Consider the following 16,610-nt stretch of genomic DNA (forward strand, 5'->3'; position numbering starts at 1 on the left):
AGACGGCGCCAACAGACACACGCCACAGACCTGTTCAATTCACATCCCTCTGAATCAGTCCGTGCTGATAACGTTAGTCTGAGAAATTAGCACTTTGCGAACCCACTGTATTGCGAGACTCACTTAATCTGTCAAAGCGCAATGTGTTGCATCAAATTCCCCATGAACATTTCGCCTGCATTTTAAAGGTGCCATTGTAATTAATGCACGAAGTTGCGTCGAAGCAGAAATAACCCAGGTAGAATGAAACTGCGCGCTTCAGCCAGAGTAGGAAGAATCTTCCTAAATGGAAAACTAATTCAGTCTGATTAAACTGGAAACATAAAATAATAATACTTAAAAAAAAAAATACACACATCGTCAATGGATGGCTGCAAGAGCATTCCACTTTGTGCAACTCAACTAAGAAACATATACAGTGACTTGCACATTGTTGTAGAACAGTGAACAATGAACTGCTTCTTGGCACTTAACAGCTGGCACAGCATACGTAAATTTAAATTCCACACTATATTAATAAAATCGAAGGTGTAGCGCTAGGGTGCGATTGGAAAGCGCTACGGGCGCTATATATATTAACATCAACAGAAGTAAATGGTAATAAAAAATGCTACACCATGTACTCACATTGACCTTCATGTTGCTGCCTTGGTGCTTATTCCATAGTCCGGGGGACGCAATGGCTGCAGAAGACCCCATACAACACCCAAAATCGCCTTCAAGTTTCTGCGAGCCCTCCTCTGAGCTGGCAGGCAGCCTGGAGGTGACCGGAGGGGACGGGACACTCCCCTTTACCTCCCCTATTGAGCTCCGGAGTGCGCACTGTAGGGGTTTGTGAATGAAAGGACCTAATGGCACTATAAATCCTCGCCGCCTTCCTCATTGGTTGTCACTATCTAAATGCAAATGAAGGGCGGGGCTTACCACATGGCTCTTAGAAGCTCCCTGATGGGAAGCCTGTAGGGGTGAGGAGGGGGGGTCATCTCCCCCTCTGTTGTCATCACAAGCTGAGTGTATTTGGGGCAGGAGCAGCGGCGCTTATTTCACTGGATGTCATCGCCAAATTTGTCACACTCGCTGCTGTAAGTGTGTATGTGCACGAGTGTGACTTTCAGCACCCCTTTGTCCTCATCCTGCCCATAATTCACCCCCCACACACACGTTTGCAGTGTGCATGACGTCTCTGCAGGAACCTGGGAGCTGCAAAGGCCTCTGCTGGGGGTGAACTGCAGGGGCGCGGGGAACAGAGTCAATAGACCTCCATCAGGGGGGCAGGCAGGGCTGAGCTCTGCTATTCAAATTCACCATCTGCTCTGCAAGAGGCCTGGCCCGGCCCCAGCCCCTTTGAGACGGTTTGAATTATGTGGCAGGCACGTTTCCGCAAGCTTCTCCGTGCAGAAGGCATTGCTGACACCGACCCTGCAGGAGCTCGCCAACTTCGTAACCATCTTTCTCCGAGGTCAAGCAGAAATGCCTCGGAGAAACGCAGCGTCATTTTCGGATTCGGGGGCGTGTTTTTCTTTCTCTCCTCTTCCCATTGGCTGGAATGTTTACATTCCAGAGGAGAGAAAGAAACTAAAAAACACACCCCCGAATCCGAAAAAGACGGGGCTTAAATGGATAGACGACCCTCCCCTCCAATGGCTGGCCTCCGTTTAGGAAGCCAGCCAATGGAGAAGAGGGGCGGGTTTAAGCCCCACTACTGAAAAACGTTAAATCTCGCAAGCGAGACTGCGCAAGCGCAGCCTTCGCTAGCCGAGACCTAAAAACGATGTTCTTGCATTGTTATACTTTCCATTTGCCAGCTCTTAGCCAGTTCTCAGAGCTGTAGGGAGGGGCAGGGCCGAGGCATGGGAGGGGGAGGAGGAGTGCTACGTACACTCCCTAAGTGCTCATGTGTTTTTGTCCGGCTGTCTCAGGTCGACCAAAATACACATGCGCACTTAGGTTTCTCCAGTCCGGCTGCATTGGGCAGCCGGGCTGGAGAAACCCCCACAGGCTCCTTGGCGTGAGCGAAGCGTCTTTCTAGCCCACTCAGGCCGATTTCCGCGCTGCTCTGCAGTACAGGGATTGGATGGTAGTCTGTCTCAGGGGCTGCTTGGACCCAGGTAGAGGAGAGGCAGTGCGACGTGACGCTGGAGGTGGCCAGCGGCTAAAGGTAAGTTTTTTTCAAATCTATTATTTCTAAATTTCCGTAATGTTTGATTTTACTCAGAATAGAGCAGAGGGTGGAGAGTAGAACTAAGTGGTCCACGGTTTGAAAAATGCGTAAACATCTAAAAGCATATGAATGATGTTTTAATGGCAAAGAGGTGAGTAGAGACAGCAAAAAGCGAAAAGGCTAGAGGAAAGCCTGATTAAGGAGTAAGAGATAGGCTGGAAGTCTTGCAGAAGGTGAAAGTGGTGGTGCACAATTTTCCAAGACGTTTGGAGAGAAAGGGGAGAAGAGATGTAGGATGGAAATTAGAGGTCACTGGAGTATCAAGAATAGGGTTTTTGATAAGTGCGAAATAAAATAATGTTTAAAGGAAAGGAGGAAGTAGCCAAACAAAAGAGAAAGGTTGAAATGAATGGGAAGAAAGCTGGAAAGATAGGCTTGAGCTCAGGGCTAATGAAGATGGTGACTGGTTCAGGGTTTTCTTGCTTGGGAAAAGAATTTAGTTTGGAGCTAGAAATAAGACAAAACAAAGAAAGGCGGATTTGTTGACAGGGATACTGGAAAATTAGTGAATTTAGAGCATCAAAGATAACGTTTTATGTAAAGAAGTTTTCAGAGGCAGAGAAAGGAACGGCCTGTTGTGCGGGTATCAACTATGCGTTAGCCTAGTGGGCTAATGCAGCTGCTGAAAATAGTGGAATATAGCCGTGATGCAAGCACGTGGCTTAGTGCACCTATTGCTTGTTTTGGTATACAGTTGCTCTACATGTAGGAGTTTGTTTCAAACACCCACTTGGAATGACGCCGACAGGAATGAGTCAGGAGTCTTACATCCGGGGTTCGGCTGCTTCTGTAGCAGACAGACACTACCGGCGCCTCTCTAGAAACTCTCTGCGCAGGCTGGCATTGGGTCGAAGCCGCCGTGGTGCGCCTGCTGAAGCCCCTCAAAATTACAAAAGGTTCTCTGAAGCAGCCTGAAGAAAACAACGCCGAAACTTTGAGTCTGAAGGGTAAAAAGACCAAGTGACACCCCTGGGGCATATCTGGGCGAATGCTAATTAGTTATTACAGACTGTTTTCAGCACAGGGAGAGGCAAACAAAGGGCAGTGAGTGGGGCTCCAAGTGACAAAACACATATCAGGCCGCCAGCTCCTACCCACATCGTGGTTATTACAACTGACAAAAGACTAAGACGCACCGATGGCGTCTCAGCTCCATGACAACAAAATGTGATTGGGGGGGGGGGGGGGGGGAGTACCAGAGACACGCGGCTTAGGGCAAGACTTTTGTCTGAGGTCATTAGAACACGTCATTGGAAATCCCGGATTGTGAATAAACTGGAAGATAAGCACTCTCAGGCTTGTTTCTTTATTAACTTAGTTGACAAGCTACTTCTGGTAAATTATGAGTTTGGGTATAACATGACCCATCCACCCCGATTAAGGCAAACAACAAAGGAAGGACCCACAGTGGATCCAGCATCATAAACGCAGCGAGTAGGGGGGGGGGGGGGGGTTACAGAACCCCTAAAATAATCATGCTGGCGTTCTGGAAGAGATTGAACAATGTCTTACATTTTCCTTAAACTTGCCACATGTGCTCAAAGACAGAGGTCAAATGTTAGACTCAGACTTCTGACAAATCCCTGCTTATTCTTTTTACATGGTGATTGAGGATTACTTTTCTTTCTCTGGCCACAATGTTGCAGGATTTCGGATGTCTATTTTTCCACAACAAAATTGAAATACCTGTAAATGAACTTCAGATTGGGAGTCCTGATCTTGAGGAAAAGTTCAGTGGGTCATGCGCTGGCTGGAAACATGTGAATGGGACCTAGCTAGCGTAAATGTAAATCTCTGCAGGGCTCGTCAACCTTCCATTGTTAGGATGTTGATAAAATCAATGGACATGAGTTGGGTGGGGAATTAAAAAAGCGTCCAAAAACTTTATTTTGTACTGCGTTCTATAGAAATGGGCCATCAGTATAACTGCACGCGCACACCTGCAACTATGGCGATTCCATGCCTATCATCACGCACAAGTGATCCACTTTCTACCTCTAAATCCATTTGTCGTATTTTACGGAGCTGAAATGGAGCTATCAGGCCTAGGTCGGCTAGCTCGTGAAGCGACACTGCAGAGTGCAACGGGGAGTCTCCTGTTCCCTGCTGAGTCTGCTGGTGTGTACTTGTGTCCAGTGGGGCTGCCTTTGGTAAATTATCTCTTACAACTGTACACAATAATTAGACAATTATAATAGCATCTGCTCACTAAATGTCTGTCACTGAACGACAGACCTGATGAATATTAATTAATGAGGCTGGTATTTGCGACCCAAATGTGATTGGCTACCAACACCAGGATTGTGGCCTGCAAGGACCAGCAAACTGCTAGCCCCGCGTTTGAATTGCTAATGGGAAACACTTTTTTAAGGAAAAGGTGCTGCTTTAAAAATGAAAAGGTTTGTAGTTTGTAAAGACATCATATGGAGCATGTAGTATTCCCCTAGATCACTGCCTATGCCCCATGGGGCTGCCCGACACCATTCCCAAAGGGGAGGGTGCCCAATGAGACAGCTCTACTTTTGGGAATCAGTTACAAATTCATTTGGTGGGGCCAGTAACATTCCAATAGTTTGCGAATGCACCTGTGGTCCAAACCATTGATACATCATCACATAACATTAATACATTGCAGCACAGTTTGTAATTAGGAAGGCATGCCCCTTTCATGCCCTCCCCTGATTGCAATTTGGAATGCATCACAAAATCCATTATATGATTCTGAAAGGATTTTACAAATTGCAAAAGCAGTTTAGTACATTGTAAAAATACATTTTGTGGTCACAAAGACTGTGATTTTGTGAATTGTAGGGTTTGTGATTGGAAAATAGTTATTTACCGCGACACAAAACCTTTTGATAGCAATATTGGCTCATGTTACACACCCCACACCCCATTATGTATCCTATCCTAGCTATATGTTTCTTCGTGTTGTTACTTGTATTGCGTTTTTTAGAACTTTGCATTAAGTTTTATTGGCATATATTCTACGTTTACAAGTTAGCAATCGGTTAGATATATTTTACTATGTTTTTTAGTATTTACTTTGTATGCACTTCATGTGCACATAGAACCGTATGGCACACAGGAAGGGCTGACATGGGCACATGACGGCCTGTGGGAGGCACATATAGTGAAGCTGCCACAGGCCCATGAGCGGCCAGCACACCCACAGAAGAAAGGGTTGCCTGAAGCTAGCAGTAACATAGGAGGGGTTGGTACAACCACTGGACTCTGTAGGCACAAGCGCCACCGACCTGACATGACACGGGATGGGCTGGAGACCACTGGAAATGGCGCCACGAATGCACGAGGCGGAGGGTCCAAACAAAGGAGTGGGTGGCAGGCGCGCTGGGGGTGACACGAGTTCACGTGGGGTATTGCAGGGTGACGGGAGGGAGCTGCCACACGTTGGCACATTGGTGATAAGAGATGGCAAGCGTCCAGGAGGTGCGCCGGCAAAAGCGTAGGAGGCGAGTCCATGGCTGCGGGAAGTGTGGCAGAGGATGGCGGGCCACGGGGAAAAGAGACGCCAGGAGCACAACCGAGACTGGCAGGGGGAAGGTGGGTGGGGGTGTTTGGCCGATCTTGTCACAGTCATAGAGACAGGAGGGTCTGGTACGACTACGGAAAAGTGTGGGGGAGAAGCGGGAAGGCGGCATGGGGACCGAAGGGAAAGTGAGGCATAGGCGAAGCCGCCACGGGCACCGCCGGAGGCGCTTTCGTGGATACTAGAGTGGCTGGCAGGGGCAGAGGATGCGCTGGCTGGCGCGAGCACATCAAGCCCAAACACAGGGAACCGGCATGGCCACGAGGTTGACAGGAGTGCGCTGGCGCCAGGTCTCCAGTGGGAAGGAAGGTGTTTAGAATGTATGGTTTTAGGCTGCCACAGCGAGGACTGGTGGTGCAACACCACTCCCTCCCCGAAAGCCGCGTGTCCCAGTCGCTGTCCTCATAGGACGGTGACTTTGCAGAAAGTGCTTCTAAGGATGCTGACTGTACACAGATGAGCAGCCGCCAGAGCGCCCCTTGTGGCCGGCCAGCGCTGGCGCAGGCTGCTGGATCAAAGTAACCCTTGGCGGGTGCTGCGAGGATGATCATCTACGGAGCCTGGCCCCGTTCCGGCTCCCTTGTCAGAGAAACGCTCATCCCTGGTTCTGTAGCCGAGGTCACAACAGGATGAGATTCAGTTTGGCATTCCCTGCTTTACATTCACACACTCACTGACTCACCAGCTCCCGGCGCCCTTCTGCGGTCACAGCAGCAGCTCCAGCCGCCGGCGGCCTCAGTGTCCCCGGGTGGCACACTCTCCGGCAGCACCAGCACCAACTCTGCCCCTCCGGACTCCCGGCGCTGCCAGGAGGACCCCGGAGCCTGGCCGTCGCCAGAGCTCTTCCTGCTGGCCGCCGCCCTTGGAGTGATCTCGGCCGCGGCTCGGTCCGCCTCCTCGCTGTCCTCCCAATCCTGCTCCGTGCCCATGTTCCGGGCGGCGGTGTGTGCTGCTGCCTGGCAGCGCTGTCAGTGACGCGCGAGGAGCCCCGGCACCGGCTTATGTTACAGCGGCGGCCGCACTGAGCGCCAGACAGCAGACTGAGCAACAGGCCAGAGGGAGAGCCCAACTCACTAGGCAGCCCCTCCCGCCCCTAGAGACAGCTCCAACTTTACTGGTATCACCTGCAGCTCGTAGGTAGCGCTGCCTCACCTTGCTTAGAAGAAAATACTGGCCATTTGTTAACTATTTCTGTTCTGGACCAGCCAAGAGCTGGCAGCTGTAAAATAATTTGTGTACATTTTTTTCTATTTTTTTTGTAGCTTGTCAATTATCCTTCTGTTTGCTGTAATAATCATTTTGAAACAAATGAGACAGCTTCCAGATACTTTTAACCGATTTCTATATATATTTGAACATTTAGGTTTATGTTTCAGAAGGGAAAAAACAGATTTCACTGCTTTTCTCAATTGTTTTACCAGCCTGCCTTTAAATGTGCAAGCTAGGCTGGTAAAACAATGCTGTCCAGGTGGCAACCCTACATGAGCGGGAAGAAGATGGTGGCCGGCACAGGGATTTTTTTTTATCCACCCCATACATTACATATTTTTCTTTTCTTTTTTACTTTTTGGGCTGTGTGAAAGAGGATGTATGACATACATCTAAGTGGTTTGAGTAAAGAGCATCCATAGAAATAGAATGATTAGAAAGTCTGCAACTACAAATAAGCCCTATATTGTGTAGTCTCAATGAAAGTCATTAGGCAGGCCATCTTGTTTCAGATGCCTCACCATGGGAGACCAAATCTGCATGTTATCACGAAGCTCTACCTAAATATCAAGTTCTTATGTTAATAACTGCTTACATCGTCTCCACAATATCCATTTCCATTCCAACAAACTTTATTTCGGTCAGTATAGAACATAAAAAGTAAACAATACAAACAGTAACAGAGAGAATATATGGCAAAAAACAATACATGGAAGTAAAATGAAAACAAAACTTGATTATAAACAGCTTCAGAATTCATTATAAAAAAGGGGAGTTAATTAGGCCTGGGCGAAGCACTACGCTACGCTCGCGTAGTTTGCGAAGTTCGCGCTACTTCGCACTACGTGAACTGCACGTAGCACAGTGCGAACACGCGTAGCGTAGTGTTGCGTAGTGCTGCGGTCATTTTTTGCTTGCTCGCGGTCCTCAACGTCAAGTTGGCGACCGCGAGCAAGCAAAATGACATCCCGGCGAGACTTTTTCCTTGTTCGCGATCGCGAGCATGGAAAATAAACCTCCCGGCGAGATTCCCAACGCGAGGAGGTCAGGTTTCTCATTGCGAGGGGTCGCGTATGCTCGCGACCGCTCGCGATGAGAAACTACCAGTTCGCATTGAGAAAGCTGCCGCTCGAGTAAAAATCTACTCGAGCAGCAGAAAACTACAGCTCGCACTGTGCAAGATGCCATTTTCAATGATTGCACAGTGCCGGTTGCTTGTCCGCACTGTGCAATCATTGAAAACAACATCTTGCACAGTGCGAACCTGTTACTACGCAGTTCGCGAAGTGCTACGCGTAGCTCGCGTAGTGCGAACTTCACTTTGCGTAGCTTCGCGAAGTGCTACTTCGCGAACTACGCCCACTCTTAGAGTTAATGTAAAAGCTTCTTCTCATCATCCGACATTTGCCCCATATCATGTTGGTTTTGTCGAGTTTCAATTCATCAGTAATATTCGTTTTTGGAATGTGAAAAGGTTAAAAGGTAGTTAAGAATAAGTTAAGAAGTTAAAATGTTTAAAAGGATTGGAAAGTGACAAGATGGACACTGTAGGAGTTTTATACTTGCAGGGATGAGTTTAACAACATCCTTCGATTGTGCCACATGGAATTCCAAAAGTGGGAGATGGCAAAAACAATAGGTGGGTGAGTATCCCTTCTCAATATTTTTAATGCCTCCACAAACTGCCTACACCCCAAATTTCTATAAAGTGGGATAGCCATCGCCGTCTGGCTGTTTTGTAGCCAATACAACAGAAAAGACATGAATAGCAGTCTCATCTGCACAGTTGCAAGCGGGGCACCCAAGGGGGAAAGCTTTTAGCCATTTGTTAGTGAAGGCACGAAGCGGCAAGGTCCCTATTCTAAACTGGATGTATAATTTCCTTATTGAGATAGATTGGATGTCGTCCAGAAGGGGCTCGAAGTGATACTCAGCTTAAATATTTAAACAAGCATTGGCATAGCCAATAGGTCTCGCCTTTGGGACCTTATAAGTGTTTAGCCATGCAACAGTTGCATAACTAAATACTTATAAGGTCCCAAAAGTGAAACCTATTGGCTATACCAAGCGGCCATGCGGCCGCGAAAGTGAAAATGATCGCGATCAAACATCAAAGCGGCCATGCGGCCGCGAAAGTTAAAGTAATCGCGCGCGCCCGCGCACATGCACTGTAGGTCTAGGCTGGCCTGGTAGCACTTTTTGGAGCCCTCTCAATAAGTCTCACCAGACCAGCGCATGCGCTGGGTCGGGCGAGACCTACAAATCAGCTGTTAAGTGACCCAGTTGGGTGTTCCCGTGAATATCAGCTAGTTTGAGTGATCAAATATGCTCCAACTAGTTCTAAACGTGAGGTAGCTGGGCACGCTACCTCCGGATTACCCATAGGTTTGGGAGACCTATCTTATAGCATACTTCCCTTATATGTGAGAAGCATGGCAATTTACCCACACCTGGGAGGCCCAGAATCTCCTTTAGTTCTGTCTGATAGACTGCTAGTTCCAGAGTCACCCACAGTCTACGCCAGAAAGTTAATGGTCTGAGACCAGTCTCCTCTACAAAAGGTCTGATTCCAAGGTCCATGCGTAAGGGAATAAGAGGAGTACTTAATGGAAGGCTCAACAACTGTCTCATAAAATTATTCTCGGTTTTAGACAGTCCACCAGGGAGACAATGACTCTATAGTTCAGCCCCATACATTGCAGCATTCCTGGTTTGCACTTTGTAAATCTCAGCCACCTGGCCTGCCGGTTTTTAAGAGGAATTCCTATATGTTTTTATGACTCCCCCTACCGTCTGGGCTAATTTGAGGCTTGCTTTAGCTAGTTGTGGACCCCACTCAAACGTTTCGGACAGTGTGACACCAAGATAGTAAAAAACGGTCACCCTCTCTAGCAAGGTACCGTTTAAAGAGGGGTTTGGGGGAAAGTTTTGGCTGGATTAAAGACCATAAAATTGGTTTTTAGCATATTGATCTCCAGCCCCCTATTTTTGCAGAATGTTACAGAACTGTCAAGAACCCTCTGGATGCCCATAGGCGACTTTGAAAGCAGCAGAGTGTCGTCCGCAAACATCATTGCTAGCACCTTACTATTCACCAGCTTGGGGGCGTCGTTATCCTCTACCTCATTTATTTGGGCAACCAGAACGTTGATGAAAAGACAAAACAGGGTAGGGGCGAGCACACACCCCTACCTTACTCCTCTGTTAACTGGAAAGCGAGGGGTTAATTCCCAACATTTCCCGTACCTTACTTGGGCAAAATTGCCCTTGTGCAATTTCGTATCAATGTCAAGAGATGGGGGGGATTCACTGTTGTTTAAGAACCTCCCGCAATTTATCTCTGGGGACCAAATCAAAGGCCGTTTTCAAGTCGACGAATATCAAATAGAGGCTGCCACCCTCTATTGATACCGTCTTCCAGTATAGTAGATGAAGCCTAAAAATTTGATCAACGGTGGCGATGTTTTTTCTAAAACCGGCTTGATAAGGACTCAGAATTTGACACTCCTCCATCCACACATGAAGGCGATCGAGGAGGATCCTTGCGAACAGTTTCTGTGTGACATTGATAAAACTGATCGGCCTATAATTGGTCGGCAAGAGAGGTGAGCCCTTTTTGAAGATGGGGAAAATTTCAGTCCCCAACCAGGTATCCGGGATCGCCATACCTCTCAAAATGGCATTAAAAATTGCCCAAAGGTAGGGTTCCCATATTTTTGGTTCTGCCCGGAATAGGTCCCCTGGAATCTTGTCTAATCCTGGGGCTTTACCAAGAGGGAGCTTCCTGATTGCGTTTAGGACCTCTGTTAAAGTGAACCCTTGGGCCTCTTCAAAGTCAATCCCTGGGATTATGAGAGGACTTTCAACTTTAGAGTCTATGCCTTTCTCGGTAGAATATAGAGCTTGAAAGCGAGACTTCCATGCAGCTGCAACGATGTTGGGCTCTAGGGCTGGCTGCCCTATGTTGCTATCTGAGCATAATAGTGACCAGAACATCTTCATATCCCTATTTGATAGAGCTGTTCTAATGGCATCCCATCTGTCTATCTCCCAGTTCTTCTTTGCTTGTTTAGTATAGTCTTGGTAAAGGGCCCTCATTTGTTTAGTTACAAGTCTGTCCTTGCTTTTGATAGCATATAAGAGGGCTCTCTTGGCCTTGCGGCAGGTATCATTAAACCAAGTTTGTTTGGGACCCTTTTTCGTTTTGGAGTGTGTCAGGGGATTAAATATATTAGTCAAGCTGGTTGTTAATTCTACGTGCAGCGCCTCTATTTTAGCAATGAATTGAGGGGAATCCATTTCCCTAACAGTCTCCCCCATTTCCTGTAAGGGCAAAATAGTTGGAGAAAATAATGCGGCTACCTTATCTGCTGACTGCTTGACTGCTTACATCGTCTCCTCAATATCACCTACTAACATATCGTCAACGTAAGTAGAAGTGGAGTTAAGAATAGGGCATTTTTATTTTCCTACGTATGCCCACCTTGACAATATGCTGGTAGTTGATAATTTGGAGTCAATATGAGTGCAGATCAATGTTATGAACCTTAATGTTTTGTCATACAACTGTTCCCATGCCTTCTGAACTACAGCCATGTTTAGAGTGATTTCCACTTAATTGCTTCCAATATTTTCTGACACATTACTAGCTGCATAGTGTTTGGTTTAATTCCTCATTTCAATGTTCTGCAATCATTCTATCTATAATAATATTATCTCTTTCATATACAAGAGTAAGGGACCAAGCAATAAAGCTTTTTGGGAGAAGAGCAATGTGTGCAACATGAATCTGTAATGAAATACTATTACCGTACGTTCTCGAACAATTTTTATTGAGTCTGGACATATTTAGTCATACTTTGGATTTGTTTCAACTTTTTTAATTTTAGAGGTCAAGGGACCCTTTCTTCTTCCCTCCTCAAATTTACAAGATGTTCCTATTATATAGTATTCATTTTTTTTAATTTTTCCATCTGTTTTATCTGTCTTTTTTGTTGTTGATTTTACCTGTGTTTATCCATATTTATTTAGATTTTTGGCTTAAAAAAGAAGCAGCTGAATCTAGTGTATTTCCATATTTATTTAACAGATAATTCTACATTCATACTTGAATATCGATTAGATTTTTTATGATATGAATACCTAAATATGATAAATACACTCGTATGAAAATAAGCACATTTAAGTATCAACCATGTACACATCTACACATGTTTAAGCTTCATTAATAACTTTTTCTCTTTTTTAACTACTTTACCTGTCAATCCATACAGCTACTGGTCCCAAGGTCTGATTGTGTCTGTATCTATCTGTAAAATAAGTAAATACAGAAAACTGGGAGCCTTATTTCTCCAAACAGCTAATAGTAGGAGGGAATCCTCGCTTTCCCTCTCCCACCCCTTATTTGTATTATAGTTTCCAAGTAAACTACCCTTTAGTAGTTCAGGGTCAGAGCTCTCACTCTGTGGAGTCATTTTAGTTCAGAGGAGATGGCCAATCCACAGCTTCCAAACTGACTTAAGTTGCTTATTTTGCTTGTTGAAGTGTATGTTTTTTTTCACCACCAGAAGTATTCATAGTTTAGAATGCCATCGGTTATAGATGCATGGTTCAGGTTTCTTTCAGTCTGTTGCTATTAAGAATTTGGCAGCAGAAAGCAAGTGGCTTGTTAGAATCCAGTCTGTTCTTCTCATTTGCTAGCTGTCTTGTCTTATAGACCCAGCAGGATCACATCTGGAGATTTAACAATGGGGTATACAATTATTTGTATAATCCTGCTATGCAACTCCAGCCAAAAGTGTCTCCATTTTCCACACATACTCCAAATATATATAGTTGATCACTCAGTGTATCCACTTCTCCACCATCCCGTATAGTGTCCTGATCAAATAGCTACATTTTCCAAACAAGCACCAAGATATATAGTTAATCACTCGGTGCATCCATTTCTTCAGCATACCGGATAGTGTCTGGACAAAATAGCTGTCAGTCTGTGTATAGTTAATTACCAATATATACTGATTATACATTTGCTTATACCTTTGTTCTTCAGGGATGATATTCTTGTTAATGCTTACTGTACCTTCTCAGGAGGTATCCTATTGTTTAATCTCTCGCTCCCTCTGTAGCACCCTTTCCCATGTTGTCTGGTATTGTCACTTCCTTGCACCATCACCTTCCTTTAACAGGCTGTACGAATACAAAATGATCCCTTTTGAAGGGATGTCTTTTTTAGACTCTTTAAAGTTTCTTGTAGCTGTAGCTCTATTACTGCGGGGTATGAGCCCTATCCCAAAGTCTGGATGTCAGCAAAGTGTTAATTATCATACAGATGCAGACATTTTTAGGTCTAGATTGCATGGGAATCCAAAGAATATCCCACAAAGATCTATCCATGACCAAGCGTCTGAATACCCACTTTGGGGCCGATTCCGATCCGGGTCGGAAAGCACTCCGACCGAGTCGGATCCGGAGTGTTTTCCGACCGAGCCGGACCCCTACAGTCCGACTGAGCGAGTACGATGCGCACGTATGCTGTCAGACTCGATTTGGTCGGACTCCCATAGAAGTCAATGGGAGCCAGTTGTACGACGCGTACATGTGCTCCCATTGACTGAATGGGTACGCCTCAAACAAGTGCACCCCCTACACTGGGTACGCGTCAGTGCCATCCGCACCGTACATGCCTGTGTTGGGGAGACCCATAGGTCTTCCCCTGTGTCCGAGTCGTAGGGCTGCAGGTGTCAGGGGGTCCGACGCGGACCCCCGAAGTCTGACTCTCGGGAGCTTTTGCGAGCCGGACACTCCGGCTCGCACTGGCTGTCCGCGCGTGCATCGTACTGGCTCGGTTGTAAATCGCATCCATTGCACGCCACGGTTAGCTTCCGACCGAGATGTACGGAGCGGTTCGGACCCGGAAACGACTTGGTCGGTGAATCTCATGTAGCTCGCATCGTACTTGCTCGCTCGTACAGCTGTACGAGTCGGCCGAAAAACACATGTACGGCTCGTAGTTTTTCCATCCGGATCGCATTCGGTGCCCTTCCGACCCAGATCAGAATCGGCCCCTTTATGTTTTATGTCACTTTCCAGGGCCATCCAGTCTCAGGTGAGCTGCCTGATAGCATCTCCAACCGTCTGCAACGTGAGTCCACCGCATGATCTTGATGCTGACATAATGTTTCTAGAAACCCTTACCTCCCTAAAGAAATGTCCCAATGTTCTTCTGTAGAAATGTTATTTCATCCTTAGGGATGGGATTGATGTAGCCTGACATGAATATAGGAGTGTAGGGAAGACATTCATTTTGACTGTGGCCTGTCTCCCCACTACAACACAGGCAGGGATTTCCAGTTATTCAGATCCATCTGGAGCAATCTCCTCAGGGGAGGCCAATTACTTTTAACCATTCCAGACAACAGGGAGGTAACATTCAGTCCCAGATACCCTAGGGATTTTTCTGTCTGCCTGAAGAGGCAGCCTCGCTTTAATTCCTCAATCTCGGTCCCAGGCAGTATAGGGTTTAATATCTCAGAGTTGTCTTTATGAACTCTGAAACGTGCAACTGTTTTAAAAGTTTACCAACTGGGATATGGGTGTCTTCGGGAAATGCAGGTTCGGTCAAAGTTAGCAATGCATCATTAACAATCAAGCTTAGAGGCGAGTGTGAGCGGCGCCACCTCCAATCTCGCCCTTTAACGGGCCCACTCTGCTGCGATATACACAGAGGAGTCCCGGCCCGCATCGGCTGCGGTGGTTGCTAACTTGCCAACCCCCTATCTTACTGAGTGCCCGGGAAAACCGACAGGCCATGTGTGCCCAGTAGACACACGGCAGGCGTCGGCGACTACCGTCCAGTGATTAGATATAGGCACATAGAGACCTTGGTAACCAGCCGTAGATGGGGGGCAGAGGGCCTCGCACGACTCCGCAGCTCAAGCTGGATAAATATGCGTATTCCAAGGACTCTTCAGCATTGCCTGAACGACGGGCCCCAACAGAGGCGGCCCTCACACCTGAAGGGTCTCCCAAGGTAAAGCTTGAGGATATAATGTCTGCCCTCAATAACGTGCAAACTACAGTGGAATCGATCTCCTCAGATGTCTCCTTTCTGAGAGCGGACTTTCAGAAAATGGCCGCCAGAGTTTCTGAGGTGGAGAAGGTGGCGACCGCCCTTGCGACAGACACCAGCGACTTACAACGGAAGGTCAGTCAGTTAGAAGCCGACAACAAGATCATGGCGGCCAAGCTGGACGACCAGGAGGGGCGCTCTCTCGACGCAACAATGTTAGAATCACGGGAGTCCCGGAGAGCGAAGGAAGCCAAGCCATGGATCTCTACGTCGAAGACCTTATTAAAACCCGGCTCCAGCCGGGTTTTAATAAGTATTTTCAATTTTCGAGATCGGGACGTCATACTGCAGACGGCACGGGTGGCTCCCCCGCTGCGTATCCAGAACTCAGTGGTCTCATTCTTCCCCGATTACACTGCAGCAGTCACAAAGCGAAGGAGAAGCTTCCTGGAGGTAAAAAAAGAACTCAGGGGGGCGTGGTCTTGCTACGAATGCGGTGAGACGCACGTCGCGGGGGCTCCGGCGGCTCGCCACCTTTTAGAGCCACTATCAGTGGAGCAGGGGCTCATTCGGAGCCGCTTTCTAGATCACGCGGGCGGCGGAAGGTCCACGGCATCTCCTGCCAGGCTGAGGAGGCTGGGGCTGTGCTGACTGCGGTAATTCGGCCGCGACACTCCAGCCTTCCCTCTCGGTGGCCGGCAGCCGCCATCTTGTGTGTAGCGGACCAAGGACACGTCGCAGGATCGGCTGGACCGGCAAGGACCCTCCTTGAGCCGTGCTGATCCTCCGCACGCAGCAATTGTACTGCGCCATCCTGGTAGTGGCGGCGCGGCTCCTCAGAGGCGGCGGGGACAGCGGGAGACATCGCGGGTCGTCCTGAAGCCCGACGATCGCGCCTGCTGTCCGCCATTTTGTGGAGTGGCGAGGCCCAGACTGTAGAGGCTGGTGGAGAGGGCCGGACTTCACCGAAATGTGGTGAGCTGCTAGTGGCTGGGCGGCCTGGCTGTGAGTGGCACTTTTGTATGACGGGCGGTGGCTGAAGCAGACGTGGGGAGGACTTGGACTGCGGTGGGCCCGGCGTGACTCCCAGTGCCCTGCCTTTGTGGTGTGAGGTGGCCTTGCGCCTGGGGTTGGTTGGAGCCCGGGCTGCCTCTCTGCGGGACTGTTGTGTGCCAGTGGCTTGGGGATTCCCATATAGGGGGGGTCTCCTGACGACTCCCCTGGTTGTCGCCTGTCCCCCATTGGATCGATCCCGCGAGCCGCCTGCCGATCCTGCCGCCCATCCGACTTGACTACCTGGCCTGCCCTTCCCACTGGCCTGAAACTGCCCTTGCCCTTGGGAGGACACTTCCTTGCATCGCCAGTGGGGCGGGGACTGTTGCTGCACCTGTGCATCGCTCCCAGCTGTTGCCGCTTGTCTTGCTGGACTGCTCCTCTCCACTGGACTGGTAACTCTCCTGTGTGGGGGCTCACCTGTGGTATTTCGCCCGGCGTTGATAGTGTTGGTCCGCGACCTCCTGGGCTACATCTGACTGGGGTCTAAGAGGCGACTAGCCTGA

At 48.0% G+C, this 16,610-nt stretch overlaps 1 protein-coding gene across 5 annotated transcripts in view; it reads right to left on the reverse strand.

Annotated features, from left to right (window-relative positions):
- Window positions 1–6,915, reverse strand: part of SLC35G1 (solute carrier family 35 member G1) — a 124,956-nt gene extending 118,041 nt beyond the window's left edge. For 3 of the 5 annotated variants that reach the window (XR_014961603.1, XR_014961602.1, XM_085606018.1), the window contains exon 1: window positions 6,454–6,829. Coding sequence is in view for 3 of the 5 variants with exons in the window: in XM_085606018.1 (XP_085462144.1) it covers window positions 6,454–6,700 (247 nt within the window). In the remaining 2 variants the exon portion in view is untranslated. Of the gene's footprint in view, window positions 1–6,453 lie in introns of all 5 variants that reach the window. The other 2 variants (XM_085605999.1, XM_085606007.1) reach the window with 2 other exon arrangements.
- Window positions 6,916–16,610: the final 9,695 nt, after the last annotated feature.

This window comes from Triturus cristatus, chromosome 1_2, assembly GCF_964204655.1.
Source record: "Triturus cristatus chromosome 1_2, aTriCri1.1, whole genome shotgun sequence".
In the NCBI taxonomy this organism is placed as follows: Eukaryota; Metazoa; Chordata; class Amphibia; order Caudata; family Salamandridae; genus Triturus; species Triturus cristatus.